The sequence below is a fragment of the Diabrotica virgifera genome, chromosome 7, assembly GCF_917563875.1.
Source record: "Diabrotica virgifera virgifera chromosome 7, PGI_DIABVI_V3a".
Lineage (NCBI taxonomy): Eukaryota > Metazoa > Arthropoda > Insecta > Coleoptera > Chrysomelidae > Diabrotica > Diabrotica virgifera.
Genome location: NC_065449.1, coordinates 237980070 through 237992184, shown reverse-complemented (window position 1 = coordinate 237992184; position 12115 = coordinate 237980070). Strand labels below are relative to the sequence as shown.

Below are 12115 nucleotides of genomic sequence, written 5' to 3'. Positions count from 1 at the left end.
TCTATCGCCGGTAAAGAAGTATAACTTCAAAAAAAAATTTTTAAATAAATTATAAAAATCAATTTTTTCGGCCTGTGTAGACATTATTTTACGTTCTTTGGATCATTGAGAACCAAAAAGAAGGGTCTTTTGTAATTTTTCTCTAAAGTTAATCGTTTTCGAGTTATAAACAATTTAAAACTGAAAAAAAAAATCGAATAATGACGATTTTCAAGGTTCAAAAACACAAATAAATATTTTTGAAACTGCGGAGTACCCAAATTCAAGCTAAACCCTTCTAGGGGCTCGCTATAAAATTTTTTGGCACGTTTTTTTCTAAAACATTGCTTTTTAATAATTGTTAGGTAATGAAGCGCATGTAAGCAGAGGACGGGCGATTGGGCTGCATTAACAACTAAAAAACAATATTTTAGAATAAAATAATCTCAAATTACTTATTGGTAACTGATAAAATAAGGCTTGAACTTGAATTTGTGTACATCGCCATTATTCGATTTTTTTCAGTTTTAAATTGTTTATAACTCAAAAACGATTTACTTTAGAGAAAAATTACAAAAGACCTTTTTTGTTCCCAATGGCCCAAAGAACGTAAAATAATGTCTACCCGGGCAGAAAAAATTGATTTTTATAATTTGTTTAAAAAAATATTTTTTAATAAATGTAGCAATAACTCCGAAACTATGGCATTTAGGTATAGGGAATATAACATGAAAAATAATCAGTATTTCTTAAGGACTTCAAAATGCAAAAAATATACAGGGTGTTCCATTTGAAATAAGAAAGTTCATTAGATTTTCAGAAAAACGGAAGATCTGACAACAATGTAATTATCACTATAATATCGGCCACATTAGTTTACCTTTACCCACCAAAGTCTATAAAAATCGTGCAAGCCGTTTCCGAGATATTTGAGGGTTTCCATACTTATATAAAACTCACTCTGTATGTTGTATAATCTGTGTATAATATTAATTAATATACACGGATTATACGAAATATGACAGAAGCTCGAAACAAATGACTGTGAATGAAAAGCCCTATGTTCGATTTGGAAAATATCACCACGGACACGGTGTCCATTTTTTTTCAAATCCTGAAAAACTAATAAATACATTAAAAAACTTTAAACGCAGAATGAAATACTAAATTATTATCGAGGGCCGAAAGTCCCTTTAAAATAAATAAAAAGTTTCTTTTGAATGAGATATTTGGAATTAAAAATCACACTACATTTTCTCTTAGTTTTTCACCCGTGTAACTTATTAAAATAAACATTACAGAAGTTCTCAGGGACTTTCGGCCCTCGGTAAGAACGTAATCTTTCATTCTGAGTTTAAATTTTTTTAAAATACGTATTAGTTTTCTCAGGATTCGAAAAAAATTAATCTCATTTAAACAGCATTGAAGCCGAAACTACGTACCCATCCCCATAATGGAAAGGAAGAAAAATGAGTTTAAGGCAGGGTATCATGGATAGGGGAAAGCACTTCTTAAAATGGGAAGTGTATTCACGAAACTCAATTCACGCTAGGTACTAGTCCATGTGGTGAGACCGCTCCCGTCTGAAAAAAATTTCTGATTCGGTTTCTTTGTGGATTCCTATTAAAAAATGTACCCTTTAAACAAATCAGAAGGGTACCGGAGGAATTTTTGGGCAGAAATTATTTAAACAATTTTTTTAAACAAATACAAAAGATCATGTTTTTTTGCTCTGGAACATATTGTTTTAAATTTTTTGGGCCAATCTAAACAAGAAAGGTTTCTTGTAATTTTTGTCAGAAATTGATAGTTTTGGAGTTATAGGCGATTTAAAATCTGAAAAATGGGAAAATACGCATTTTCGAGGCTTAAAAACTCATATTTAAATTAGTATCTTTAAGGTTGCCAGATACTTAGATTGAAGACTGAACATTCAGCTTCAAGATTCTGAAGAGTGATCGCGTCCAACTTTAATTTATACCGTTGTTTTTTAATTGTTAAATATGCGTGTTTATCCGATTTTTTGCGGGTGCGGCGCGCTCTATTTAAAAAATCGCCTATTTTCCTCCGAAAAATATTTATTCTAGATATTTTGTGATATTCTAAATAAAATAAGTTTCTTGCCATTTTTCTCAAAAGTTAATAGTTTTTAAGTTATAAGCGATTTAAAATCCGAAAAATGACAAAAAGACGCATTTTCGGATTTTAAATCGCTTATAACTTTAAAACTATTAACTTTCGAGAAAAATATCAAGAAACTTATTTTATTTAGAATGTCCCAAAGAATCTAGAAAAAATATTTTTCGGAGGAAAATAGGAGATTTTTGAAACGGAGCGCGCCGCACCGGCAAAAAAATCGGATAAACACGCATATTTAACAATTAAAAAACAACGGTATAAATTAAAGTTGGACGCGATCACTCTTCAGAATCTTGAAGCTGAATATTTAGTCTTCAATTTACGTGTCTGACAACCTTAAAAATACTAATATGAATAAGAGTTTTTAAGCCTCAAAAATGCGTATTTTCGCATTTGTCAAATTTTAAATCGCCTATAACTCGAAAACTATCAATTTCTGAGAAAATTTATAAGATACCTTTCTTGTTCAGAATTACCCACAAAACTCAAAAATATATGTTCCAGAGCAAAAAAAGTGATCTTTTGTATTTGTTTAAAAAAATTGTTTAAACAATTTCTGCCCAAAAATTTCGCCCGGCACCGACACCCTTCAGATTTGTTTAAAGCGGACATTTTTGAATATAGTCGAGGAAATGAAGCTGGAAAAATGGCAAAACCTCGCAATTTTTTCGTCCAGCATCGATTTGTACAAAAATTTGGGATTAGGCTCATTTCATCCTCTAGTTCATTTTCTATATTGAGCCATTGTACGCTTTTGGTTTTTTAAGGGTGAAAACTACCCCTAATTGTAAAAAATTATAAAATAACATTTTAAACTTTAATATTGTCAACATTTGCTTCTTATTAGTTACATAATGATTGTTTTATGCTTTAAAATATAATATCATAATATTTCAACCCTTAAAACCACCCTTGTTGGTGCTATATATAAAAAGTTTACTTATCCTAAAAAAATAATTTCGGCTTGCATCAATTTACATAAAAATTTGGAATTAGAATCAACTTACCCTGTGCTTCATACTCTATATCATGCTTAAAGGCGTTGATTATTTTTAGGGGTGTAAACTACCCCTTATTGTTAAAAATTATGTAAAAACATTGTAAACTTTAATATAGGTAAAATTTGGTTTTGACTGGTTAAGTAATGATTGTTTTATGCTTTAGGATATAATATCATAACATTTCAACCCTTAAAACACACCCTTAATAACATTGCAACTTTTATAAGTAGATAATTTAATAGATCTATACAGAAAAAAAGTAGAATCAAAGAATTACAAAAACATTTATTTACACAAAAATTCGAATTTACAAATATGTAAAAATACACATACAAATAGTTTTTGAGTCATCATCCAGTACACGAACCGGTTCTGTGGTATTATATATGTTATAGTCAAAGCCCGAATTTCAGGCACTCCTAGGTTTGACTAGGCAATCCTCAGGTCTGACTCACGGTCTTAGTCAAAGCCCGAAATAAATTAGAGTTTCGGCCTTTGACTAGTCAAACCTGGGAGAACCACCTGATTACAAATTATGCACGTTTGTGCGTTAGAGCTCTCTTTTTGGCAAATACAGCAAACCACATCTGAAGAAGTAATCTAAATTGTTTGCAAAAGCTGTCTCTAAGAGAAATTAGTACAACAAATTCTAAATTTGCAGGACAAGGCTTTATAAAATGCTACTATAATAAGAAATGCTCTTCAAAATTATGCAAGTGTACCTAAAAGGTCTAACGTATTGTGCAACTTTAAATGCCATAATGCCTCAACATGTGAGAATAAACACTATTTTTTTAATTGCGACAATATAAAAATAATAAACATTAAAATTCAAAAAACGTTTTATTAAACCTAATCTAACAAATTACGACATTAATAGCTGATCGTGGTTTGACTAGTCAAACCCCGATTTCATAAAATTAAATTTCAACCTTTGCCTGACCAAGTTAGTCTCTCCTAGGTTTGACTAGTCAAAGGCCGAAACTCTAATTTGTTTCGGGCTTTGACTAAGACCGTTAGTCAGATCTGAGGATTGCCTAGTCAAACCTAGGAGTGCCTGAAATTCGGGCTTTGACTATAACATATACATTGAAAATGCTCTATAAGGAGACGATTCGAATTTTTCGAAAAAAAAATTAGTTTTGTAAACATAGCTCCTTCATTTTCGGCGATAAAAAGGTTTTTCAATAATGCTTTTGTAGAATTTTTGAAGAGTTATAAGACTGTGTAAATTAAATTCCGTAAGATACCTTAATTTTTAATTGAGGTGGGTTTAAAGGGCTCGAATAAGGGGGTGTTTGCTCGTAAATAGATGTTTTATACAACTATATCTCGCTAACTGTTCACTGTAATGAAAATCTATGTATAAGGAAATTTTAGACATCTAAAAAAGCTACAATTTAGTAATGTATCATTTTTTTTGTACCTCCAGTATTTTCGGAGATATTTTGAAGAAAATGATAAAAAATGCGAAATTGTCAAAAATCAATTTTTCTTTAAACTCCAATTTTTCTAAAATTATGACCTTTAAAGAGGTCAAACTTTTTGGGTGTATTGCTAATATAAATATAAAATGAATTACAAAAAGGCAAAGACCAATTTTTAATTACAAGGGTAGTCAGGGGGTTGTTTTCACTGTTTTTTTTTCGTGAGAAAAACAGGTACCGACTTTTTTTGATCATAAGCTGCTCAATTTTTATGCTAGAAAATTTTTATTATTTTTTTTGAAAGAACTTATTGTATGCTTGAAAAAACATCATATAAGTTTTCTTGGAAAAATGCAAAGTTTTCCCGTTGTTTGCCTTTGATTATTTCAAATTATGCATTTGACGAAAAAAGCTAACTTTTAACATGCCGTATCTCGGTTTGTATTGGTCGTAAAAATATTATAGAAAAACAGTTTCGTTTGTGTTACTAAAAGATACAATTTTTATATCTACAGTTTTTTTGATTCAATGCATATTTTTCGAGTTATTCTCAAAAAATCCTCTAAAAACGTCGATTTTTCCGTCGAAAAACTGTTACTTTCAACCACGAATAACTCGAAAAATATTAGTTTTACGAAGAAAATGTAAAAAACATTTTTTCCTTAGAATTACTTGTTACATAGATTTACAGGGTTAGAATGTTATAAAAAGTTCCCACCCCCGAGATGGGGTGGCAACCACCCCCAAGGTTTTAGCGTACAGCGGCATGATATAGAAAATGATCCTTGGACTATTACCCACCTTCTTTGAAAATTTCAAGTAAATCCATGCTGGACGAAAAAATTGTGAGGCAAAATGCTTCATTTTCTCGACTAATAGGAATCCAGAAACAAACCGAATCAGAAATTTTTCCAGACGGGAGCGGTCTCACCACATGCGGACTATATGATCGTGTGTATGATTCACTTTGAGAATATTTCCACTCGAGAAAAAAACAAAAATATTTACTTATCATTTATAGGAAAATTTCTTAGAATAGTAGGAAAACAGTTTTAGTGAATCAAGATAACAAGAATATTAGGGGTTGATTTGTTGGGATTAAAATAATAGACGAAATGAGAAACGGTTTTTATTAAAAAAAAATAAACGAAATTAAACATTAAACTTACATAATACAGTCTTATATTTTTACCATTATAGGTACCCAAAAATACAAAAACGTAAAAAATCTGTGAAAATTATACCAACTAATAAAAAAGATTACATTTTAGATTTCTCAATAGGCATCTTCTTTTCCTTTTTTTGTTTCAGTTGTTTAACAGGTTTATTTGTCTGGATAACAGGGATGGTTCTATACTCCAATTCATCCCCAGCTTTTGGCGCACTTATGGTCAACACTCCATCCGAAGACAACTTCGACTGCAACTGCTTGACGTCATAGGACTCCGGGATCGTGTATTTTCTCACAAAATGTCTGTAAATTTGACCATGCTCATCTTGTTTTTCTTCATGTTCTGCTTCAACGGTAACTGTGTTATCAGCAAACTTCACTTGGATCTCATCAGGTTTAAAATGCTGAACGTAAACGTTTACTTGAAATCTGTTTTTATCGTAGAATACATCATCAGATAAATCTGTGGAAAAGTTTCCAAAGTTTTCCGGAAATGACATCAAATTTCTCGGTGGCAACATTAGAGGCATGAAGAACTCCCGGTCCCAATTTGGATCAAACAAAAATGGTTTGGGATTCCAGTTATCAAAAGGAATAAGAGACATTTTTCAAAACGATTTTTTCACTTTTCAACACAAGTCGAAAAATAAACGTTTTTCACTATCGAAATATTAAAATTTTTCTTGTTTACTTAAACAACACTGTTTATATTTTCAAACTGATGTCGTTATTGCGCGCTTGTTAGCTTTTATACTTGTCGTTTAGCGAACCCGAAAATTCTGGAAGTTGTGTTTATAGCCCAGTATATGATCGTCGTTTGTAGTGTAATTTTCAGTGTCACGATGGATTTATGTACTTGAAAATTTGGATTTAGGGTCCTCTCTACATCATTATTGCACCTGAGCCCAAAGTTGCTTTCACTCGGCGGGTGAAAGTCACCACTTCCCTAGGGTGAAAAACATGCGTTCAAGATAAGTTCGGAAATGGATAAATTGACGAATTTTGAGCAACTTTTGTTGTATAAAGTTTTTCCCTCACTTAAGTCAATTATTTTCGAATAATTTGCTAGTGAAAATGTTTAGGTTTTTTTTCAATAAAAAAATCACTTAAAACAATAATATTCTTAGCAAAAATGTAGCCTATAAAACGAAAAAAATGGTGTATTTATGAAGTATTTGGATCCAACAGAATCAAAGTTGTAGCTCATGAAAAATAGGTTCTTATTCGTCAAATTCCATATCGAATATTTCAACGTGAAATTACCAAAAGATGAAAAACTTTTCGAGGAAAACTAATCAAAAAATTTTTAAAGCAATTAAAAAAATCGTTGTTTTTATTTTTTTATATAAGTTTCTAGCTATTGTTCTGAAGCTATTTCTTTGTGGCATTTATGTAATTTACTATTCTAATTGGGAAATAAGCAAAATGATTTTATTGACGTTTCGATTTCTACTTCGGACGTCGTTATCAAAATACATAATATTAATAAATTAAATAAAAATGTTGTTGCTTAGTAAAAAAATTCTTCTAATAATTTAATTTTAATCTTAAAAAAAACTAAGCGAGTTAAGCTCAAAATAAAGTTAGTCCTTTTTTTTTGTTAAAAAAAAATCGTGAAAATCTCCCCCTAATTAGCACCCCAAATGAATAATCATTACCGCTTTACAATTTATTTTAAAGATGTATTGTTTATTATCATCTGTAAGTTTGACCGGTTCGAAGTGCTTATTTTTGAAAAAATTGGTTTTATAGTAAACATTTTTTTTTAATTTCGAAAACTATGCCTTTTTGTTTATTTTTCAAAATAACCAAAAACATATTAGTGATTGGATATTAGTGATTGGTAGAATCCCGAATAAAGGTATCCCGAATAAAGTACGTGCCTCCTAGTGGCGGGATACGGGCAACAATACATTAGCTTATAGGGCAGTCCTTACAGTAGGGATCCTGGCCTATATAGAAAAATGCAGGCGGGTGTGGGGTAATACTGCACTTTGGTTGCATTGGTGGTGTATTGGCTAAACGTGCAGGGCAGGGTATGGTGCTGATAGAAAAGGCATTCAGGCATCAAATATCCAAACAAAATCTTTTCAGGCCATAATAATGAAAAGACCTTCTCCAATAATATAAAAAACTTATACTGAAATGATGGCATCTCCTGAGGTAAAATGTGCCGGAAGTAAAATGAGCTTCCGTTCGGATTTCCGGGTGAGGACTATTTCAGGGGGAACACCATTGCAGGTTAGAAAAATCAGGATAGAGTCGTGGAATCTTGGTAGTCTTACAGGTAAGAAATTGGAAAAGAAATTGACTTACAGGTAAGAGTCTGGAGTTAGTGAATGCGCTCAATCGAAGAAGAGTTCAAATTGCTTGTATTCAAGAAACAAGGTGGAAAGGACAAAGGGCGAAAGAACTAGGTGAAGGATACAAATTGTGGTATGTAGGGAGTAGTAACACTAGAAACGGAGTTGGTATAATTGCTCATAGTGAAATGAAAGATAACGTAGTAGAAGTTGTAAGAACGAGTAATAGAATGATGGCAGTGAAATTTGTAATTGATAAAGAGGTATTGAATGTTGTGTGTGTATGCTCCCCAAACAGGTCTGGGTGAGAATGAAAGAAGAGCTTTCTATGATCAATTAGGAGACGTACTGAGTGATATTCCAGCAGAGGAGAAAGTTGTAATAGGAGGTGATTTCAATGCACATGTGGGCCAAACCAAGACAGGATATGAAACAATACATGGGGGATTAGGCTTTGGAACTAGAAATGAAGCTGGAGATGACATGCTTGAATTAGCAACAGCATTGGATATGGCGATTGTTAACACATTCTTTAAAAAGAGAGAAACAACTTATTACCTACAAAAGTGGACAACATCAATCCCAAATAGACTACTTCATGATAAGGAAAGAAGACATACGTGAATGCAAGGACTGCAAAGTAATAGTTAGTGAGACAGTAAGCCAACAACATAAGCTGCTTGTTCTGGACATCGAAGTGAAAAGCGAAACTAAACAAAAATATCGGAGATGACCACAAAAAATCAAGTGGTGGCTGCTGAAAGATGAGAAAGAAGGTCTATTCAGGAGAAGAATAGTAGAAAAAATATGTTGGAACATGAAAGGAAGCCCTAATACAATTTGGAGAAAAATGGCCAGTAGTATTAGAGAGACTGCTATTGAAATACTTGGGAAAACGTCAGGAAAAAATTTTGAGGATAAAGAGACTTGGTGGTGGTCAAACGAAGTACAAGGAAAAATAAAAGAGAAGAGAAAATTATATAAAAAGTGGCAAGAAACCAGATCCGACACAGATCTTCAAAACTATATGGTGGCGAAAAAGGAAGCGAAAGTAGCAGTAGCAAAAGCCAAAGCAGAAGCGTATTCAAACCTATACGATCAACTTGATACCAGGGAAGGCGAAACAAAGATATATAAAATAGCCAAACAGTGAGCAAAGAAAGCAATAGATTTTAATCAGATTAGATGTATCCGAGATGAAAATAATAAAATACTAAAAAACTCTAACAAGAAGTAAAACCACTTCTATGTAAATTGGTAACTTTATAGTCAAAGTTGGCCTAAGATGGTTGATTGAGGTTTTGGTAGGGTTTCACCATGTTCCCATAGGCAATATCCTGTAACATCGGCGTTTATCCTGTTGAATATTATTTTTAAATAATGTAAATCGAATTTTAAATTCAACCATTGTTTGGTTCTGGGGCTATTTAGCAAGTATGCACATTCACTGATGATGGACCGATAGGTCTGAAAACGTTCTGAATTGGACATATTTTATTCAATCCATTGGAATTTTTAAGTTTTAATAAATATACCAATTTACATAGAAGTGGTTTTACTTCTTGTTAGAGTTTTTTAACTATATGGTATACAGCCAACCTAGGGAACTTCCCTTTTAGTTAATAAAATACTAGTTCACGAAAGGGATGTCAAAAAGAGATGGAGAAAGTACTTTGACAGCTTATTAAATGAAGAATTTGACAGACAGCCTGTAGAGTCAACGGAGACAGTAGCAGCAATGGTCACCAAAATAACCAACGAGGAAGTGGCTCAAGCGCTTCAAAAAATAAAGAAAGGAAAAGCGGTAGGACCAGATGATATTCCTGGGGAAGTATGGAGAGCATTGGGAGAGACAGGAACAAAGGTGGCTAGCAGGTCTATTTAATAGAATTATGGAAGTCGGACAAATGCCAGACGCATGGAGAAGCAGTATACTGGTACCTGTTTACAAAAACAAGGGAGATAGGTATACAACAATGTACAAACTACAGGGCTATAAAACTGCTTAGCCACACCATGAAAATATGAGAAAGAGTAATTGATAGACGGATACGTGAAGAGACCGAAATATATCCGAGAATCAATTTGGCTTTATGCAGAGTAGATCAACAAGAGATTCAATTTTCATTATAAGGCAGTGGATGGAAAAATACAGGAGTAAAGAAACAAACGTTCATATGGTATTCATTGATCTTAAGAAAGCATATGATAGAGTTCCTCGAGAGATTCTGTGGTGGGCACTCAATAAGAAAGGAGTCCCTGGTGAATATGTAAAGATTGTGAGGGATATGTATGAGGGAGTAACGACTAGCGTTAGGACAGGTGTGGGAGAGACTGATAAATTTCATGTGAAAGTAGGATTGCACCAAGGCTCTGTGCTTAGTCCGTATTTATTCTCATTAGTTTTGGACCAGATAAATAACAGCGAAACTACAGGGTAACATTCCATGGTGCTTAATGTATGCTGATGATGTCGTGTTAGTAGGAAATAGTGAAAGAGATTTAGAACAAAAACTGGAATAGTAGAGACAAGCTCTGGAGAAAAAAGGTTTGAAACTTAGTAGGACAAAAACAGAGTATTTGGAATGTTCATTTAAAGATGGAGCTACTACAAATAAAATGGTATCTTTGGATGGTGAAATGATTGTGAAAAGCAATAGTTTTAAGTACCTAGGATCGGTATTACAGAGTAATGGAGAAATAGATGGAGATGCATGCAGTAGAATTAGGGCTGGATGGATGAAGTGGAAAGAAGCGAGTGGTGTGGTGTGTGACAGAAAAATTCCAATGAAGCTGAAGGGAAAATTCTATAAAACAGCCATAAGACCGGCTATGATGTACGGAACTGAATGTTGGGCAGTGAAAAAGAAAGAGGAACAACGAATGCATGTGGCGTGGAGGAAATGAGAATGCTTAGATGGATAAGTGGAGTGACAAAGAAGGATAAAATTATAGAAATGAGTATATTAGGGGAAGTCTAGGTGTGGTCATGTTCAACGTCGAGACGTTAATCACCCAATACGAAGAATAGCTGAAGTGCAGATTCCTGGAAGGGTAGGAGAGGAAGACCAAAAGACCTGCGGGGGAGACGATAAGGCAGGATATGTTGGTAAAGGGGATTAACATTGATATGACCCAAGATAGAATTGTGTGGAGAAATGCAATTAAGGAAGCCGACCCCGCATAGGGATAAGGCAAAGAGAATGATGATATTAGTGATCGGAAAAATCTCGAAGAGTAAGAAATGTAGGTTTTGCTTTTTTGAATATTTTTGATGTTTCAATTTTTCTGTAATATAAAAATTGGTTAAGATAATATGGCTGTTAAAAGTTTTTATACACTCGTGTTCAGCAGTTCAGCTCTTTTAACTACGTACAAAACCCTTTCAAAAATATAAGGGTTTGAAAAAATAGTTTAAATGATCTTATTGCCATTCAAAAACCTACAAAATGGTTTTTTATAAGCATTTTATAGTTTAAAAACTAAATACATAGGTAATATGCTATAGAACCTACTTTTTATGAGCTACAACTCTGCATATACTGAGTCTACAGATTTCATAAATGCACCATTTTTATTTGTTTTTTATTATTAGCTACATTTTTGTTAAGAACATTTTTTCGATAAAACACTCATTACTTTTTGAGTTATTTGCGAAAAACCGTCTGAAAACGTGTTTTTTTGTTGAAAAATGAACATTTTCACTCCCAAATAATTCGAAAAGTATTGATTTAGTGAAAAAACTCTATATGTAGAACGAAAGTTATGAGAATTTAGTCCATTTATCCATTTCCGGACTTATTTTGAACTTATGTTTTTCACGCCCGAGAAAAACTTTCACTCCTAGAGTAAACTCCGACTTTCACTCCTAGAGTAAAAGCTACCTTGGGATCAAGTCCAATAATGACGTAGAGGGTAAGAGGAAACTAAATCCAAATTTTCATGCAATTCGGTGGAGATACTGAAAATTACACGGTATCGCCGTATTTTACGTTCATCTACTGGCCTATTAAAGGAAAGCACACACACACGAACATTCGCGACTTCTTAATCGCGAGGTTTGTTCGTTTGTTGTTGTTGTTGTCTGACGACATT

The 12115-nt window shown here is 33.0% G+C and overlaps 1 protein-coding gene across 1 annotated transcript; it reads right to left on the bottom strand.

The window, feature by feature from the left end:
• Positions 1 to 5659: 5659 nt before the first annotated feature.
• On the bottom strand, positions 5660 to 6452 carry LOC114327845 (alpha-crystallin B chain). The gene has a single exon (XM_028276555.2). It carries the CDS (start codon positions 6320 to 6322, stop codon positions 5807 to 5809), a length of 516 nt encoding a protein of 171 aa, XP_028132356.1. The 5' UTR covers positions 6323 to 6452; the 3' UTR covers positions 5660 to 5806.
• Between the last annotated feature and the right edge of the window lie 5663 nt (positions 6453 to 12115).

Bases quoted from the DNA above. Each gene is read 5' to 3' on its own strand.
- LOC114327845 (XM_028276555.2), bottom strand. From the start codon at position 6,322: ATGTCTCTTATTCCTTTTGATAACTGGAATCCCAAACCATTTTTGTTT.